Genomic DNA, 20,994 nt, shown 5'->3' on the forward strand with positions numbered 1-20,994 from the left:
AACCAAAACACGATACATTGCTTACAGACAGTCAACAAACAATCATGTAGTTTTTAATTGAAATACAAATGAAATATCACCATTTATCCATATACACACATACACACACATATAATTGCAATTTCTGCCAAACAGGAACATTACAAAACATACTTTGTATATAAGTGGGGACACACTTCCCTATGCATCATGTTATTGGGGACAAATACATATGACGATTCATTATTTGGCGGCACTTTCAGGTGCACACAAATGCATGATTTAAAACTGATTATGTGCCATAAATCTATCGAGATTTAAAATTTTCAAAACTAAAAAACAATAATAATAATTTCATATTTAAACAAAATTAAAGGATTAATCAGTGACGAAATTGATTTTTTTTTAAAGCTTAGTTTATGTAAACCAAAACACGATACATTGCTTACAGACAGTCAACAAACAATCATGTAGTTTTTAATTGAAATACAAATGAAATATCACCATTTATCCATATACACACATACACACACATATAATTGCAATTTCTGCCAAACAGGAACATTACAAAACATACTTTGTATATAAGTGGGGACACACTTCCCTATGCATCATGTTATTGGGGACAAATACATATGACGATTCATTATTTGGCGGCACTTTCAGGTGCACATAAATGCATGATTTGGGCCATTTTCAAACGTACTTTGACACCACCTACCTGAGATTTGCAGCTATTTGAGATGTCACAAAAATAGGGACCATTCCGGTTTTTAGTAATGTCCTCAGTGTGATAGTGGAGTGTCACATTTTTGTCCCCAATCACAGGGTGATTATAAGCAGGCACATACACACATATACACACACACATTCACACATTACTAACGTATTGACATACCTCTGCGCTGAAGTTGACTCCTTTACTGTCGCAAATCTGTTGATGTGTAGTTAGTTCTGATAGTCTAGATGTGTAATGGCTCTTGATCATATTCTCCCGAGATGTTTCGTCGCTGCCACCGAAATCCATCGCTAATTTATCGGCACTTCCAAGCTATTATGTCAAAATTAGACAGGAAAATAATACATTTCATTAATAACTGATGCAATTTCAAAATTTTACAACATTACAGAACTCTGATAAAGAATTTTTCTATTAAAAGCAAAGTGTAATTAGACAATCCATTTGTTAATGATAACGAATGGTGTGGAATGGGGTGCATATTTCTTGATTTCTAGTAGTTTATGTCTCTACAATAAATCTAAGCAGTATAGAATGAGTGTATAATAAATTTTGTTATTGTGCACTCATATTTTCTAGGGGAATTGTAATAAATAATTCAATAAATCTTGTATCATTGTTAAGTCAAATGTTTGAATTTAATATTGTGACTTTTATTATCAAAATTGCATTGCAGTAGGTTACACAATTTGGGGACAGGATTCAGAAATATGATCTTTGATCAGAAAATGCAAAGGCCAATGCAATTACTTAATTAAGAGCATATTGAGATAAGGTAGAACAGTTTATTTGACAGTAAGGTTTCCTTTAATCTGTTAAATTTATTCAGTTTAGCTATGCAAATTCAGCTTTGTTTACAGTTTAGTTATGTTGTCATCTATTTTCCGATTGAATTTCACCGCACTTCTCTGTCATTCCTTCCCAATTTGGGACCACACAATATATAGACAGGCATTTTTCAGGATTTTTTTTCGTGCTCTTCATTTGCTCATTACTCTGTAATTATATATTTTCCTGAAAAATATTTGGCAGTTTTCATTTATTTATGGCTTTTTATACTTCATAATTCCAAGTTTTGTTCAATTCTGTGAATATTTTATTTTCTGTTGTAGCCAGTACAAGAGTTAATCTTTAAGCTTCTTCTTATTGGTTAATACAGTTTTAGTATTAAAGTTCTGTTACTTCTGTGCCCTGTTACAAAAAATACACAATTAATTGTACAATTAAGCACAACTGTAAGTCTATGGCACACCTATAAAAAAGTGTACAGTCAATCATAAATATCATGCATATCTCTTTCATATTTGACCCCAAACATAAAGAGATATGCTTGATATTTATAACTGATTGTAACTCTTTATATAGGGTATGCTGAAGACTTGCAGTTATGATTATGTGGCAGAGTAGTATTTTTTATAATGAATAAATGAAATGCCAAACTTCATCAAGTGAAGTCCCAATTATTTTACATCTGCTGGGTTTATTCCTGTGAAATCATTTCTTCTGCCATTAATTGATGCATAACTGTACTTCTTCCTCATCTTTAGTTTGAATATTTTATGGTTCTCCCTTACATACAAGTAACTATGTATTTCCAAATCCAACAACAATAATGACAAAATCAAAACATTTCAAATTACAAGGTAAATGTCTGTTACATTTATCATGGAACAACTATGCATATATACATACCATAGAAGTATCTTGGACAATGTCATTTGGTTTGGAAGCTGCCGTTGAGGGCGGGATCTTATCTTGAGAAAGTGACTGTCTGATGGTTGGTCCTCCCTGGCCTTTGAGGGCTCCCTCCAATTCAGTAGATTTCTAGCGAGACATAAATATGGTTGAAGATTTGACAAAAATGCGAAGAAATAAGAAGACTGTACAAAGAAATTTAATGAAACAGACAAAAGGATCAATAAAACACAGACAAAATTTATATGGCTACAGTGAAAATTTGTCCATGATAGATAACCCTCCAACATTTATGAAACACACGCAAAGTTATGAATTTGAATTTATTGTCATTTAATTAAATCCGGTTGAATCATTTCTGGGAGTCACAGAATGAACTCTAGTCTTTTGTCAAATTCAGTTGACATGCAATTTTACTTTTATGCAATAAAGATGCATTTTTTTATGACACTAAGACAAGAAGAATAATGCAACTGACTTCATCCTAAAAATATTAGGTATAAAATGTTTCCCACAACCGCGTAGCCAGGATTTCATTTTGGAGGGGGCGGTAAATGCACGCGAAGCGTGCCAACACTTACAGAGCGCGCAAAGCGCGCTCCCTAGGGGGTGGGTGCAGGGAGGGGGAGTTTCCCCCTCCCGCGCGAAGCGCGAAGCTTTCAGTGTTTCATAAATTAAAATGAAAAGGAGCCGTTTCTCTTGTCTCTAGTACCTCCAATTCGGTTGACTATATTGCGATTTTGAACCTTGTTTTCAAGTAATTGTGAACGCACAAAAGAGGTATACAATGGAGGAAATTAAATGATAATAACTCCGCGCGAAGCGCGGAAGCTAAAGCGTTTTATCAATTTTTCTTGCCATAAAAAGGGTCCCGAGAAAAGAATATTCTCAAAGATATATTGAATACTCTCTTTGGAAAGATCAGATTTGATTAAAAAAATTTAGCAACATTGCATATTTTTAACTCGCAAAACAGAGGAGAAGATTGGTAGAGGAAGATATTCCTCCCCGCGCAGAGCAATGAAACTCTGAAATTTCAAAGGGCGGACGTTTCATCAAAATGTAGATATCTCTAATACCCAATCGGCTCTAATTCAATTGATTTTCTAAGATTATTGAACTTTATTACAAGGAAAATAGTGCGCAAAAAGTTGAAACTTCTGTGATTTATTGAAATTATCTATCTATAAAAAAAAAGGATGCCTAATTTTTTTTTACTTATCTTGAAGCGCTTCATTTTGAATATAAAGAAACTTAAGTGTTTCTAACTGAGGGCGCAAAACAGGACAGGAGATGAGTGTATACATGGAAATGACATGAAGTTTAATACAATTTGATAAAAAATATTGTACTTTTTTTATTTAATACGACACGAATTCCATACCTTCCTTTTTTTAAATTAGGAACCTGTTTGCCCCAAAATTATGGTGGTTTAGTAATGAGCTGAAAAGCGGGAGAAGTTGACTTTATGGAGGTGACGGCAGAAACTGATATAAAGATTTTACCCGCTCGGAGCCGACCAGACCAGAAGTTGCGCGATTAATTGAAAAAAAAGATAACTTCATATATTTACTTCGGCCTAACCTTAGGCTCAAATTCATGCCCTAATGTATACAATTTTAACTTTAACTGGCAAGAAGCACATAACTGAGGTGGAAAAACAGGGTTAGAGAAATGGTGGGGGAAACAATGGAGAACTTCAATATTGTCATTTAACCGCGCGCAGCGCGGAAGCAAAATTCATGTATAAATTTAGAGCAAGAAGAGTGAAGGAGTTTCTCTTTTGAGAAAAAATAAGAATAATAAAAAAAAAAACACAAAGCTACCTTTCTGCCCTTTCCTCCCTTCCCTTTTCCTTTTCTCCTCTCTTTTCCCTTCTTTTTTTTTCTTTTGGGGACGTTTTGGGGGGGGCGACCGCCCCCACCGCCCCCCCCTGGATACGCGCCTGGTTTCCCATCATCACTATTTCTTATAAAATCACAGGAAAGTACAACCCAATTTACAAAAAGCACTATAAAAGAGATTTCTCTTTTATGCTATATATTGAACTTCACTTAGAAAATTTATTGTTAAAATGGAAGAAATTAGTATCCCCAGAACATAAAAAACAACAAATAATACGTAACCATGGTTTCAAATGCCTGTTATAATTGAAAAGATGATTGAATTCCATTCCATTTAGTTCCATTAAGTTTAGTCTGGAATATATTTAGTGCAGTATCAATCCCAGCAGTATATCAACGGAATACGATAACACAGCATTTGTACAGCCAAGGCAGCTAGATATTAACAAAAAAATTGCTTACAAAAATGAACGGGAAAGGGTACTCCATTTTATGTAAGGATATAAATGGAGATAAATGCTGAGAAAAATGAGGGCCTTACAAAAAATATGTTATATGGAAGAGGGCTGATATTGTTGAAAACTTATTTAATTTTGGAGCCAGAACATATCTAAATTTGGGATCCGATTTTGAAAGGAATATCACATAAATTAAATAATTGCAGAAAAAATATTGTCAGCACACCCAAGGATCCCATCAAAACAAAATTGCGTACAGAATTGATTATCAAGGACACATGGGGGAATGAAATGGAGGTACAAATTAGCAAATTAACTATAAATGGTATAAGAGACGGGAAAGATCAAATTGGGGAAAGTGAAGGAGAAAAGAGGAAGAAGGGACAACAGGCACAAAGAGAAAAGGATAATAAAAACAGAGGGGGGAAAGGGAAGGATCAATATAGAGAATACATGATTTTAAAAAGATGAACTAAATCAGCAGATAAAAAAAAAGATATAAAATTATAATAATTTATACCTGGTAAGCATTAAATGCAGGGAGTACATGTACTTGTTAAAAAGGGAATTTGGTAAGAAATATACAACTAAGCATAGGAAGATGTACAATTTGAAAAACACTAGGTGAAGAGGGAAAGCGTTTTCCTGCACAGAAATGGTAAGATGCAAGGGTTTTAATATATTGCCATATTCTTGCCATGCAAGAGCCCTTGTAAAAGCAAGATATCATTTGTATTACAACCAATGAATCGAATATTAAAAGGAATTTGAGGAATGCTGAGGATAAGAGTTGAGAGTGCAAATTATATTGTTAGTAAAAAAAATTAACAAAAAGGTCAATAGTTACAGCTCAATTCTAATTGTGGTAGCAAAGAGAATGTTGACCTATTGATGAATTATAATCTGAATTGTTCACCTTTAATTAGGCTCATGATTTCAATTTCAATTCCAATTTCAATTCCAATTCTGAATCCGATTCTGATTCCAATTCCAATTTTGATTTTGATTTCATATTTTGTCATTTTTAGAATATTAAGACTTTAAAAATGTGTTTTTGACCCCTTTTCATCATCTTTCTATTCAAGTTCCCTTTGGGAGGATGTTGCAAAGTTTTGAGCGTATGAAATCATTTTCTGACTTTACGATGCGCACATTCAATAATACACAGCCCGTCTGTAATACAATCACTCACTATACAAAACAGGAGTCAGTTTGAAAAAAAGGTGTCTAAAGAAGTGGGAGAGGTTTTTTTGGAACCGGTCAATTTCACATAATTTCAATTCGCTCAATCTGAACAGAATTTTTCCCAAGCCTATTTCTCATGTTCGGCCCACCTAATTTGCATAAACTATTGACAAAATTGATAAAGTTTATTTCTACAATGCAATTTTCTAATACACTTTCACTGTCATGTATAATGCAAAGTAGAAATGCTCCACAACTTAAAATTCCCTCATCCATATAGGTCTGGCCTATCCTACCAAAACTGGAATTGAGCTTTAAAAGCACCTTGAGATTATTACAAACACAACAGCCATTATCATATGACATAATCCATAGAAGCACCGGGCATATGTGCAATGCACAAAGAGCGCACATTCCACATGCATATCTTACCTCACCATTTTCTTCTTTTTGCTAAGGAAAAGGAAGCAAGGAAAACATTCTCACAATATTTTACATTTTGTTACTTAAAGATCTTTTTTGAAGGAGTTGATGAAGTCTGAAAATCTACTTTTCATCATATCTTTAATATTACGATGAAGTGATGGTGTATGGGGTTTATATTCACATGTTCTACAAGTAGTTGATCTACTTCTCATATAGGGTAATACCATATGGGCTTATTTGGTCTGTTATCAATTGGTCTAATTGCCACTTGGTCTACACTTCATTGTTAAAATACCCATTTAGTCCAATTCTCATCTAGTCCAAGGCCAGTTAGTCTATGAATCAATGAATAAAAGCCTGAAACATGGAAATTAAAACATACTTCACTCTTATATAACTACAATCTTGTTCATAGCTGGTTTCCTTGTTGTTTCTATCACAACAAGTTGTTAATTGTCAGACACAATCTAAGAATTTCATGCTGCAGGGCAATTCCATACAGGCAACTGATGCAATTCCATTATCAATTATGTTACAGGAGTTGATTGTGGAGCTATGTTTCATTCAGGAATTTGTGTATTCAGGACTATCAATGTGATTATCACTGTTTTTATTATGAATATGAAGAAATAATTATGATCATTTTCTCACATGGAATTGCCCTTTTACAAAGGAGAGAGGTAATTGGGTATAACTACGGTCCATGCATGCAATCTGTGTACTGGATCATATTTCAAAATTAGCAGTAATGAGTAAAAGTGAATTAAGAACTATTCATCTACAGTTGCTAGAAAAGAAAGTGTTCAATGGATTTTTGCTGATAATCTAAAATGTTTGCATTCATTTAAAAACATTCCTCAATTAGAAGACTGATCTACTTTTTTTATTAAACAAATATTTGCTTTGAAAATGAAAGTAGATTTTAGCAATGCTTTGAGACAAGAATGTGCACAGTAGCAACAAATAAAATGAGCTTAACAACTAGACATACAAAGCTTTTTCATAGCAGAATGTATAATATTGTACTTTGAAGAAATGGATTTGAATGTGATAAATATTATGTCCCTCATCTTTTATTTAAAGTATGAGCTAGAATACTTTTAGTTTTCTTTTGAATCAGTGATTACAAGCTGTTCAAAATAAATCTTCCTATAATACCATAGTACAGACCTGCATTTGAAGAAGCAGAGAAGCTGTTCTAAGATTTCTGCAAGCAACTGCTTTAAAAAGCAAATTATGGTTTTTACTATTTACAAGCATCTACGTATCTTGGTTTAATATTTGTAGCTCTATACTGGTGCATGGTTGTTTCATGTAATTGACTTTAGGCCACCACACACCTTACGACTGGTCTAAGTTCCACTTTCAGAAGAAATCTCAATTTGCTTATTATCTGAAAGTATGAATAAACAGACTCGTTTTGTTTGAGGTTAAAAATATAAAAATACAAATATCAAATTTTGGAGAGTTGCAAGCCTTTGTTTTCGGGTCAAGGCCATATTGCATTCAAATCATAGCTGATCATACAACTACCATGATGTCATAAGGATTAGATTATGAATTTGTTGACATTCACAGATTTGAAATAGAAGTATTTCAATTGATGATTTATAACTTTCAACAGTAAGATGTTCCATGTCACAATATTTGAATAAAATGCTCTGATTTTTATCAAAAATCTGGTTGCAGACCAATCGTCAGGTGTGCGGTGGCATACTTCACCTCTGAGAGGTAATATATGAATACAAATTATTTACAGAACAAACCTCAAACCTGACGGGGAAGCAACACCATTCGATCACATACCTGTATCTCTCTATCGTATTTGATCTGCAGGAGCTGAGCCTCCAGGACCCAATGCTCCTTCTCCTGCTCCAGCCGGGCTATCCTGGAGCTGGAGGAGGCCACCTGCTGGGCGAGACCCTCCTTGCTCTCTGTGGAGCTGAGCAGGATCCGTTGGTTCTGGACGGCCGTAGAGTATGGCACTGTTTCGGGGCAAGGCTGAAAAAGCAACAAAATAATAATACTTATTAAATATGAAGAATTTAAGGACCTATTCCAGAATTCATTAACTGATGTTATTAAAGAGGAAATGCAGAAATTGTGTGATCACCTAGAAAAAGTAGAGAGCAAAGTCATGGATCTAGAATCTAGACTCCAGTCTCAAGACCTCACGTTAACGTCGATTCAAGCTAAATATGAAGGTAGCTTAGAGGAAACAGAAATACTTCAACGGGATATGAACTCTGCTGCGCAATATGCTCACGGGTGAGAGCAAGTATATAGGATTCCCGAGAAAATAAATGAAAATACTGAGTAGATAATGATAAATCTTGCACAGAATAAACTTGGTCTACAGATAAATCAGGATACAATAAATCGATTGGATCTAATTGGACCCTGCAAGCCCTGAAGGTTACCAGAAAACCCACTTCACAACAATCGATCTTTGTGAAGTTTACATCATACCACAAGAGACAGTCCATCTTCTTGAAAGGCAAACTACATGTACTAAGAGGTACTCATACGGGAACAGAAGAGGACGTAACTGCCAGCAATAGAAGTTTATTATTGAGAAGTGCACTGCACATAGAGGAAATAGTCGCAGAATGGCATACTTATGGAAAGATCATAGTACCATTAAAAGCGACTATGGTAACACTATTTGAAGGAGAATACATCAGTTGGTAACCTTGAAAAACTCTGAACATTTTGAACTATGAACAATGTACTGGACTTCACAGTGACATTAATTAATTACTGTATTTTGGTCATTGTAGTTTATAATATTATTTGATTTAATACTGCTTCACAGCAATATAATTGGGGGATGTGGTGGAATTGTTTTCATAATACCCACATATGTACAATTCATTTTTTCTTCTCATATTAACAGAATGGTAATGTAGTTTTGCCTCTGTACAATAGAAACTTACATGTAAATGCTCGTTATATCATTACCTCTATCTGACCTATGATTGCATATAGGGAAATATATGGTATTAAAAAGATATATTACATCATTATTATAATTTTATATAGTTTTATGTGTAAAAAAAAACAACAACTGGGCCCAGTCTTACAAAGAGTTATGATTGATTCAATCAATCTCAACTGTGTGGAAATCCATGCAGTGGATCAAAAGAACTAGACAAGTGCAGAGGCACTTTTCATAAAGCAGAATATTGTCTCAGAAATGAATTAAGTACAGGTATATCATGATTTCAAAAGTATTATATCATGACTAGCTCTATTCATTCTTATTTACTTGTATTTCAAATCATGCTGTTCATAGAATTATTATCTATATAGGGCATTCTAGCAGTGCATTGAAAACACATTATTGGTGAGCATGATTCGCCTATTTAATTTCAAAGCATACTACACGATGGGCTGAAATCTGATAAATTTCTAATAGGCTTATGTACAAATCTTGCAGAGTAATATCCTGCCATATAGCAGGTCTAATAAATAATGACTATTTAAGACAATAGTAGTTTTATTGCATGTCTCTTTTTATCAAGGGACACCAGATATATTCCACTTGCTAGGGCAAATATTGCACTCATCTACGATTCACGCAATGTTCCCAAACTCATGGGACATTTCCACATTCCATTCTCTGGGATGCCAACCCTTTATCAAATTGCAATATTCTGAGGGATAAAAAAAAAACCAACAACAGATTATTGGTGTAAAAAGATTATTCTCAACTTTCTCCAATAGATATGTGTATAACACGATTTTGAGATGAAAATAATTTTTTTTTCATATAAAACCTGCAGTATTTTTATTTTCAAAAACGATAAAATATTGTTTGAAAAATTGTTGGCATCTCTGTATTCTGAGCTATCCAATATAAAATTTATATTCTGAAGGTTTTACCTTATTCAATGCAGCCATATAAGCTACTGCTCTCTGTCGTAGTAATGGCACACAAGGTGATGTGCTCTGACCTCCCGTAGAAGAACCTTTACTGTTCCCAAAACCTACTGGACTTTTGAAGAAATCTAGATTGGTTTTCATGAAGTTAGAGATCTATCACAGAAAAATAAAAATAAAGAAACATACAAAATTGTTATTCTGATTGGTTTAGTCCAGTTTTATTTAGGGCTTATTCCAAATCATTCATTGATTAAAAATTACTTTAATCTTGCATTGAATGTGTAAAAAATTAATCTGAATAGCCAAAATGTTAGGAAATTTACTAATTTCTTCACAGATAGACACATGCAATGTACACAAATATACTTGTCTGCCAATGTTTTGACCAAACATTTCGCCTTTTTTTATAACTAAATAATCTTATAAATGGGCAGGCATCTAAAAAGCAATTCTTTCCAGTGTTCATGTTTAATATAATACAACTTGGCTTTCATTTAACTCTTAATACACTGAATTCCAAAGGGATAATAATTACTACAGTAAAATTTTCTTTAAATTTGATTTACTTCTTGCACCATTGAAACTGATATTATAGATGCCACAGAAAACTTAACACTAAGTTTCACTGGTAAAAAGGTGGAGAAAACTTTTTACAATTGCTTAATTAAATTCTATAAATGTGCAATAATGCAACATTTACATGCAAAGGATAACTTAGGTTGATCAATATCAAACTTTCATTGTAATAACGTCAATAATACTAACCTTTCCTGTACATGTTACTAATGATATAAGGGATGATACAACACACTCATCTGTAGTCTTGAGTTTCTGGGATGCTATTGGTAGCTGATGTTCTAACGACACCTTGAAGTTATAATTCTTTGATAAATCTGTGTAAATAAGAAAGTTTTAAAACTTTGAACAACGCATTTAATAGTTTAATAAACAAGAAGTCAAATAAAAAATCTTATACCATCATCTTTTTCCCATATAACACTGCATCTGTACCAATCTTATGCTAGATCAGACAATCCATGGCCGAGATCTAAGGATCCATAGGCCCTTATTCTGAAGTCGGGTTTATTTTAGACCATGATCTAACTCTGCTAAAATTATGGGGAGCCAAAATTTCAAAAATTATGTTTCTATTGTATATTCATGTTGTTTACTATTTTGCTTTCATAATGAAGAAATATACTTCAAAATACCTCATTTCCCATTCCCACACAATTATGAACAATTTGGATTTCATATGGGTTAATAAATTGGATGTGAATTATTAGAGATTTGTGCCCCATTGGCTCTCCTTAGTTAAACCAGAGTTTGAATTAAACCCGAGATCAGAATATGGAAAATGAATTTAAGCTTGCAAAATAGCCCAGGTGAGGGTTAGTTCTTAACTCTCTATGCACCTTGAACAATCTAAAGACTGGATTAGATGCTTAAAGTAATCCTGATCACTTTAAGCATCTAATCCAGTCTTTAGATTGTTCAAGGTGCATAGAGAGTTAAGAACTAAATTTGAGTTTGAAAGTAAAGATATCTTGCATAAATATGCCCCAGTGAGTATGTCATGAGGCATCTTGTCAGTAATTTCCACAAACAAGCTGCTGTCAACCAATCAGGTTCAAGGATTTCAGTAGCTTACAACAAAAGTTTTCAGGGAAAATTTTTTGACAAGATGCTTCACAAAATGTTCCCAAGATCCAGCAAAACCAAGCAAATCGTAACAACAAATTTTTGTAACATAATAAGTCATCTGGTATTTTTCATCTACTTATTTGAACAATAATTGCCTATCATACCGAAGCCAATGAGTAAGTTGTGGGGGACCTATTGCAACTTACAAAGGATTTTTTTTTCTTCAAATCTTGGGGGGTGAATTGATCTTTTCCCTGCATGAGGTATTTGAATTGCAGCGTTACTGACATAGCACCTACAGGTGTTCTGCATGATTGTGTACAATGTGTAGCATGAGTGATGTTGCAAATTAAACATACTGGAGCTGGCTAAGCTTGCATCCATAATAATTCTTTCAGTACCTCTTTAATCTATTACCCCCTGTGCATTTCTTCAGTTTCCTACATACCTTTCATGACTTCATAAAGGTTGGTAAAACTCTCAGCAAGCTTCTCAAAGATTGTCTTGAAGTTTGCCTGAGGACACTCACAGGATGTGGTACTAGCGGACGCAAGGAGACTAACATAACTCTCGACAGTGGTAAAGACGGAGGACATTCGTTGTAGCGAGGCGTGGAGCTCCATATTACGGGATTCTAATGTCTGGGAACAGGTAGATAGACGGCATTCTTCTTCGATGCTGAAAAAAAGTAACAGCAATGAGGCATGTATTGATGTATAATATATTGTAACAGACATTACTGGCACACAGGGGTTACCCCTGGACACTTTGATTAAAAATATGTGAAAAGCCATCCCAAAACAACATTAAGGTGCTAAAAATTAATTTTGAGCATTTTTTTACTGAGCTTGAAAAAGCATATCCTACGCTACAACATGTTATATAACTTGTCAAAATTGATCAACAGTAATCCACACAGGTATTCGATTGAATGCAGAAGAAATTCACTGAGAGCTTAAAAAAAAAAGGAGGGCGATAAAATATGTATGTCCGATCCCATGTTAGTGAGACCTTCATGAAATTATCTGCCACTGATTTCTGGCTCTTATGGCATTCTGTAATACTCTCAAATGATCATGACTTGGTCAGTTTATGAAGTGAAGTAAAACTTGAGGAAAATGGAGGTCAGATGTACCAAAAAAGGTTGATTGTTTTACAGAATTTCCCAGGAGACAACAAAGTTGGAAATTTGGGGCTCACTCAAGCATGAGATGTGCACACCGTGCAATCTGGATGAAACTTCCAAGCAGTCGAAACAAAATGGTGTCAAAGAAAACATTGTATCTTAATAGTCAACAGTTGTAATCTAAAATGTTGACAGCATAAAGAAGAATTATTCTTTCTAATTTATTGCTTGTTGAAGACCAAATTACTATTTTGGCAATCAACAGAGGACCTTCCCTGTTGACTTATTGTTGGCCTTCGGACAACTGGCTGGTCACATAAGTGGCCATCAAATTCATAATAATAAGGTATTTTCACTCAAAATTAATAACCATATACTGAATTAATCTACTGGTATGAATTACAAATGTTGCAAAAACAACAAAAAAATGAAAATCTGTCTCACCTTAGAAGTTGATAAGGTAAAAGCTTCTGTAGATAAGCAACATATTTACTGAACTTAGCAGCAAAGTCTTGAAGGCCAGTAGCTGTTTCCTAGAAATGTACATATGAGAATGAAGGTCATAGCCATATTAACATTTTTATATTCATTATTAATTATTTTCCTGGATGATTAAATACTTTCGGACATTACAATTAGAACAAACCAATTAAATTCAATTTGACTCTACACTAATGAATCATAAAAACTATAATACATATAAACCATGTGATGAGCCCTAAAAATATAAAATATTTCAGATAGAATACCACCAATACTCAATGATCGAATAACAAAGAAACTCCTGTAAAACATGAAAGAAAGGACAAGGTAATTGTAAAAATGAAAGTGTTAGCATTTAATGTTGATTTGGAATTAAACAATCTTTTTTGAAAGACATAATTTTCTTTAAAAATCTGTGAAATGACAGATGTGGCATTTAAAAAACATTTTTTTTTACCCTAGCTTTACACTTATGTGAATTCTAAATATTGTCGGATTGTTTCGACCCAGGGAGGTTTCATCACAATGAATAGGGTGTGAATGAAAGGTATACCCTACATTTATTCAGATTAATTTTTCGCCTTCAATTTTTAAATTAGATTAAAAATGCAATAGGGATCAAGCAAGTTTGCTTTACTGGTACATTCAAAAGATATCAAACATACAGCAAACATTGATAGATGACTGAAAACAGGGTGGTACATTAAATGCCTCTGAATCATACAAGGTTGTCTGTCTCTTAATAAAAAAAAGAAGAAAGAAATAATTAAATACTTCCACTTTTCTTACCAATGTTGTAAGAGCATCATCCCGAGTACTTTCGTTGAAAGCTGCAAAGGACTGTTCTAATGGTCTTAGGTATGAAGCGTTTTCATGAAGATGGCTACAGAACTGTTGATTAACAAAGTGAATATAATGATTAAATCACAATTATATACTGCATATGGTATCAACAAAATGAAATAGTTACCCAATCATTAACTACTGTGCGAGAAGTGGGCAGGAATCTCAGTGGTTAAATGTCTCTAATTGACACCTGATGAATCAATAACAGAAATTGATACAGCTATTTGGGGAGCATTTCATGAAGCAAATAGTCTGCGGTTATTACTGACTATTGTTACAAGCTACTGAAATCCTTGCATCTGATTGGCTGAGAGCAAACTGGCCAGTGAAAATCACTGACAAAGCTCTTAATGAAATGACAATATCAGTTAAAAATCCTTGGTTGAGACTGGCTGAGAAGCATTGGTCCCATACTGTTACCATGGTAATTGAATTGTTGGAGCTGCGAATTTATTCAGTGCTCACAACTTTCACAGAAACTCCCCTGTGGTCTATTATTAAATATACATGTTGAATTTACACAGATCTCATTAATTGCTAATATTTTTGTAACAGGGCTCTGGATGTAGTATTGAGAGCAAATTCTAACAAGTCCCCCCCTGAAAAAAATTCATTTGTTGATTCATTTATCTTGCAAAGAATGCTGTTTATATGCACATGCACAAGTCGAAGCATTATGGTTTTGCAATATTTCTACCAAATAATACACTAACGGAAGTTGCATCACAAATTGAAATCTGCCTTTAGGCGACTTTGAGGAATCGTCATCATCATCAACAACATTATCATCATAATCATTAGACAAACTAGGATTAGACTATATATGAGACCAACAGAAACTATACAAGGGAGTGTAGACCAAGTGGCAATTCATCTGCAAGAAGCTATTGAATAAGCAGCAAACAAAATTATGATTATCAATGCTTGACTTACTTTTTGGTTAACTTGGCTGATAGGCATACCACTTGCAGAATCAATGGGAAATATCTTTGATCTTTGCTCTGTGTATGTGTGGAAGTTGGATAGTCCGGCACAAAGTTCTTTAACCAGGGAAGATGCCTGGTTCATCAGTTCCATACTCCGATGCTAAAAATAAGTGAAAATGGAAAAGGTTTAACTAAAAATAATTCTAAGAGTTGCAAATGATCATTTTATGATCACGTATCAATGTATATAAAGGGGGCACTTCAAATTCACAATCCTAAACGAGAAGGTTTGCATTCAAGTAGAGATCTTCATCGACTAACCTATCATGCAACCCGGAGCAAGGCCGGTGAACGTAGTTTTACTGTTGCTGCTGCAAAAGAATGGAACAAGCTTCCCATTACATTGAGATCTGAAACTTCTCTTCATAGATTTAAGAAACAGTTGAAGACTTACTTGTATCCAGTATAGATGTAGCCTTTAAGTGTTGTCAATTGATCTACAGTGTAAACCCTATGATATAGCGTTCTATGTATAGCGTTCCTAAATGCCTTATTTATTACATAAATCATTTTGTGCGTTTTACACAAATACAGGTATACAAGATTTAAAATTCAACTTTTTTTTTATAAGTTTGAACAAATAAAACACAACCAAGCTTATTTTCATTTTAAACAATTTCTACACCGTCATTTGATAATATATTTGGAATGTTTTATTGCTGAATCAAAATTTGCTGTGAGATTATAACGGCAATAAACTGAAAAGTTAACTGTACACATTATCTGATAACTTTGAATAAAATCAAATTTGCCACATTTGATATCAATGTATTTGATGTTTTTTGCTATGACATTGAACCAGTAAATGAATTGAAATTGAATTGAGATGTGCCTGGATATACGTCATAATCTGCCTATAAACCTAGTGTGGAAGATCTTCTCCACATGTTCCCCTCTCTCTTTTAATTTCATTAACCCTTTGTGCGCTGATGTTGCAATCTTGCACATTCGTACAATTAAATTCAACAATTGTTATAACTACTTACTTTTCTCCCCTTCCTTCAAATTAGTTAAGCTGATAAAAGGCAATAATTCTTGGATAACATCTATATGATAATAATAAAAAGCATCGATGGTGCAATTTGGAAATTTTAATTAAAGAAAACATGGAAACAATTGTCATTATTATCCCCCAAAATCAATCCAGCGTGCAAAGGGTTAAATCAATCTCTCTCTCCATGAATGGATTTTGTTACCAAGATCTTAGGTGTTTTTATATTGTACCTATTAAGCATGTTTAATGCCTGGTCACACTGCTCGGGCGTTGCTGGAGCGGTCGTGGAGCGATAGGGAGAGAGGGTGGAATTTCGACAACGCTCATCACCGCTCACAAAATTGGGGAAAAAATCGAAAACATGGGCGTTGCCTTAGCAGTGCACCGCTGAAGCCAGTGTAGCTTTAGCGTTGGTTTAACAGTGGCGAACGGTCGCGAGTGTTGGTTTAGCAGTGCCAAACTTTGACTGGGCGTTGTTAGAGCGGTAGTCAACTTTGCTGGAGCGGAAAATTGCCCGCTCGCAATATTTTGAGCAGCTATAAACTTTCGGAGCGGTAGGAGGGACCATCAGTGGAGGCCAACTTTGGTTAAACGGTGGTGAACAGTAGCAAGCAGTGATGATTTTTTTCTCTCCGCTCCACGACCGCTCCAACAACGCTCGGGCGGTGTGACCAGGCCTTTATATTTGAATTGCTATATGTTATCTATCACTGTACATATTGTTCTGTTTCCCAGGCCCATAAGTGAATCCAGTTTGTCAACTGAAGAGGCTACCCTGTTAGAAATAAAACTGAAAATAATAAATACAAAATTATTTAATGGAAAAAACAAAATTCCACTTACCTGGTGCTTCTTGTCATGTGCTGGTACATTCAATCTACTCAACTCAGGTAACTCTGTCAATATCAAATAAAAAGTAAATCAATATTAATAAAGACAGAGACTTGTTCAGTTTGGTATAGTCTACATTCATTTTACACATGACAATACACAAATATTGTCTTTACTGAGAAGGCAGGATCTTCCTATAGGCTAAATAAATATAATGACTCATTTTTCTTTTTCTAAACAAAGCATAACCAAGGAAATATCAGTCACATACCAGCTTGCCATTTTTATTTTATTTCTACAAGAACAATACAATCTCATGAAAGATTATTTATGCACTAACACAGCATTTTACTCAAGTTGCTCGACAAAAAGTGAATATTAACCCAAAGTCCTACTCACCTTCATCATTGAATGGTAGTTTATCTTGGATGATACGGGTCGCCCAAGATAACTTGCTACCAAGATCTTCTTTAGTTCTCCTCAGCTCCTCTGAACACTGTTCAGCCTTGCTAAGGGCTTCACGTACCTACCAAAATAGATCAAACATCACAGAATATCATAACAAAAGGTCTTATTTGTACTAAAACCAGCAACATAAGAAGCTGCAAATAAAATGAATTTCAGTTCAAATAGATAGAAGTTAATCAGTTCTCTACATTTGCAAATGTCACTTTATGTCGACAATGAAATCAAAGATTGAATTGTTTCAATGCAAGCCCTACAAATTATTCATGTGGGCATTATAATTACTAGACAAATAAAGTTAAGCAGGTGGCTATTCATGACCATACACCACTTTGGCATCATTACATTATATATGCAAAAATTAAGACATCAAGTATTTTAAATTATTTCATTTGTTTTCAAATTTCAACACAGGGCATAGTAAATATTCCTCCATTTTCATTATCTGGTGAAAATATCTTTGTGTTGTTGAATACATTCATTTCATTTTCACAGGGCAATCTATCACAAGAGGCAGTTAGTACCATTGTCCAGGAATCAAAATCTTAATCAATTACTTAGGCCTGGATTATAAAAAATAACAAAAAAGTTGACATACTGTGGCACCTTGAATTTGAATGCAAAATACAATTGGCTATTTGCGATGAGATTATGAAAACCCACCATTTTTGTGTCTTGGAAGAGTTACAATGCTTGGAATTCATTAATTGCTAGCATAAATTTCATTCGCTATCTTGCACTTCATTGTCCAATATCCAAGGATTATAACCATGCACTTTTGATAATCGAATGTCTCAAATCAGTAATCAACATCTGGCGAGTATTCGATGTAAAAAGTAATACCGTATTTGCCGGCGTAAAGGCTGCGGCGGCGTACAAGCCGCACCCCCGATTTTGTGAATCATCTTTGAAAAAAAAAAAATGCATGACAGAATTCCCGGCGAAGTCGGACAAAATCTTGGTTGGAAAATTGTTCAACAATCGCCGCGGAATGGGAAATAATAAACACGCATGCTTTAATTCTTCTAACTTACTACCGTATTTCATCTTTTTCGGAAGGCGATGCAAAGAAAATAATCAACCATCAACATGAAGAAGCGGCCGTGGTAATCAAGCGCTGCATGCAGAGGTAACCGAGAGCTGCGGAGGTAAACAAGCGCTGCGGAGGTAAACAAGCGTGGCGGAGATAAACAAGCGCTGCGGAGGTAAACAAGCGTGGCGGAGATAAACAAGCGCTGCGACGGTAAACAAGCGCGGCGAATGTTTTATTTCTTTCAATTAACGTCTTCTTTTCTTACAAATAAAGTTGAATAAATACACAAGCACGGGCGGTGTTTCAATGTTTGTTTTTATTGAAGTCGGCGATGTCGTATGAGAGAAATAAAGACTGAGAGGTAAAGACCAAGTGAAATAAAGACATATTTGGCGGCGGAAGCCCAAAAAATTAGAGGGGGGTCTACCTGAAATTTTGTGATGGACAAATGTAAAATTTGACACGCAAAAAAAAATAAAAAAATAAAAAGGTCATCAACCTAAATTTTAGGGGGGGGGACAAGAGACATTTTAAGGGGGGACCCAGGAAACAAAATTGACAAGCAAAAAGTTATCAATTTAGGGGGATCGTCCTCATCTCAAATTGTAACAATGTAACAAATGTAAAATAATTTGACAAGCAAAAAAAAAAAGGTCATCAACCTAAATTTAAGGGGGGGGACAAGAGACATTTTAAGGGGGTCCACCAGAATTTAGGGGGGGGGATGCAGGAAACAAAATTGACAAGCAAAAAAAAAAGGTTATCAACTAAAAATTTAGGGGGTGATCGTCCCCCCCATCTCAATTTTTTTGGGGACCTGCATGACATTCATTACAATTACAATGCTTTTTGTTGACAAAAGTCTACCAATACATGTCTTGGATCGATCGCCCCGAACAAGCTGCCTGCAATTGGCAAGTACCCCGCAGTATACGGTGTGAGCGCTAGCGCTAGAAGCCATGCATTGCAAACATATTAAACATGACATTGCCAGCCCCAGACAGAGTCAGATCGCGGGCACGGTCTCTGAGCTCTACTGCGTTTATGGAAACAAATTTACACCTGAGCAGAATTAAATTTGAGAAGTAAGATATCACGTACCGGTACTGAAAATGTTTGATTAAATAAGTCAAGATTTTTACTGTTTTATCCTATAAACGCGCTGTTTTAACTACCATTACAATGAAAGCGTCACTGTAGTCCCATACGTACGCACACGCGATGTTTTAACCACGTATTCAGCGTTCGCTGGACGCGGCTTTTGACTTTCGTCACGTATAGGCCGCACCCCGACTTTGCTTCATTTTCTCATAAAAAAAAGTGCGGCCTATACGCCGGCAAATACGGTATTCAGTAGCCGATTTTTGTTAAACTGATCAAATGCTTCAAAGGTTTGAGATTTACTCCCAGGCCTATCAATTATTCAGATGTAAATTCAATCAAAGTGCTTGTAGAACAAGTGAGTACACACCTCTTTGTCCCTTGCCTGGAGCTGTACCTCCATCCTGGCCCTCTCCTGCTGAAGCCGTTCTAGGGTCTCCTTGTATTGTTTCTCAGATGCCTCTATCACGCTATGATGCTGGCTACTGTCACGTTCTAGATTGGCCAGTTTGCTGCTGAGCTCTGTCACTATCTTCCTGTGCTCTTCAGATAGGTCATAGAGCTGTTTTATAAAGAAAACAGGGATGGCCATGAAACTATACAGTATGATCTTAACAGAACTAAACGAAGAAATAAATGTTGGAGGATCTCCTTGTATTGTTTATCAGATGCCTCTACCATGCTATGATGTTGGTTGCTGTCATGCTCCAGAATGGCCAGTTTGATAATAATACTATTACTACTACTACTAATGATAATGATAATAATAATAAAAATAATAATAACAATAAATTGGTACTTATACAGCGCACAATCTATCACAATTGCTCTATGCGCTTTATACAAATTGTTCTCCAATATTACAATTACACTACAACAAAAATAAGTATGTTTTCAAATGCCTTTCAAACAATTCAATGGAAGTACGTGATTGAAGGTGAGTTTAATGCTGAGCTCTGTCACAATCTCCTGTGCTCTTCAGATGGGTAACAGAGCTTATTTTCAACAAGACAAAGATGGGATTTAAATATCATAAGATCAAAATGAATCTAACTAAGACATATATATGTTGTCTCTTTGTTGTTTCTCAGAGGCCTCTTTCATACTATGATGCTGGCTACAGCCACATTCCATAGTGGCCTGCTGGCTGCTTAATTTTGTTACTATCTTCTTATGCTCTTCAGATAGATCATGAAGCTATATCACAGCATCAACAAAAGTATGGCCATTAAATTAATTCAAGTTCAAAACAAAAGTAACCTAAAGGCCTTAAA

General features: G+C 34.8%; 1 protein-coding gene across 4 annotated transcripts in view; it reads right to left on the minus strand.

The window, feature by feature from the left end:
• Positions 1-835: 835 nt before the first annotated feature.
• The window catches only part of LOC121418465 (protein phosphatase 1 regulatory subunit 21-like), a 29,112-nt gene continuing 8,953 nt past the window's right edge, over positions 836-20,994 (minus strand). For 2 of the 4 annotated variants that reach the window (XM_041612359.1, XM_041612358.1), the window contains exons 5-17: positions 20,091-20,282; positions 17,521-17,647; positions 17,134-17,186; positions 15,244-15,396; positions 14,254-14,355; positions 13,426-13,514; positions 12,304-12,533; positions 10,977-11,104; positions 10,212-10,364; positions 8,133-8,327; positions 6,333-6,353; positions 2,411-2,542; positions 836-1,030 (exon numbers count right to left, since the gene is read on the minus strand). In XM_041612359.1, the coding sequence (XP_041468293.1) occupies positions 851-1,030; positions 2,411-2,542; positions 6,333-6,353; positions 8,133-8,327; positions 10,212-10,364; positions 10,977-11,104; positions 12,304-12,533; positions 13,426-13,514; positions 14,254-14,355; positions 15,244-15,396; positions 17,134-17,186; positions 17,521-17,647; positions 20,091-20,282 (1,755 nt within the window). In that variant the 3' untranslated portion in view covers positions 836-850. The remainder of the gene's footprint in view (positions 1,031-2,410; positions 2,543-6,332; positions 6,354-8,132; positions 8,328-10,211; positions 10,365-10,976; positions 11,105-12,303; positions 12,534-13,425; positions 13,515-14,253; positions 14,356-15,243; positions 15,397-17,133; positions 17,187-17,520; positions 17,648-20,090; positions 20,283-20,994) is intronic. The other 2 variants (XM_041612360.1, XM_041612362.1) reach the window with 2 other exon arrangements.

Source organism: Lytechinus variegatus, chromosome 7 (genome assembly GCF_018143015.1).
Source record: "Lytechinus variegatus isolate NC3 chromosome 7, Lvar_3.0, whole genome shotgun sequence".
Classification (NCBI taxonomy): domain Eukaryota; kingdom Metazoa; phylum Echinodermata; class Echinoidea; order Temnopleuroida; family Toxopneustidae; genus Lytechinus; species Lytechinus variegatus.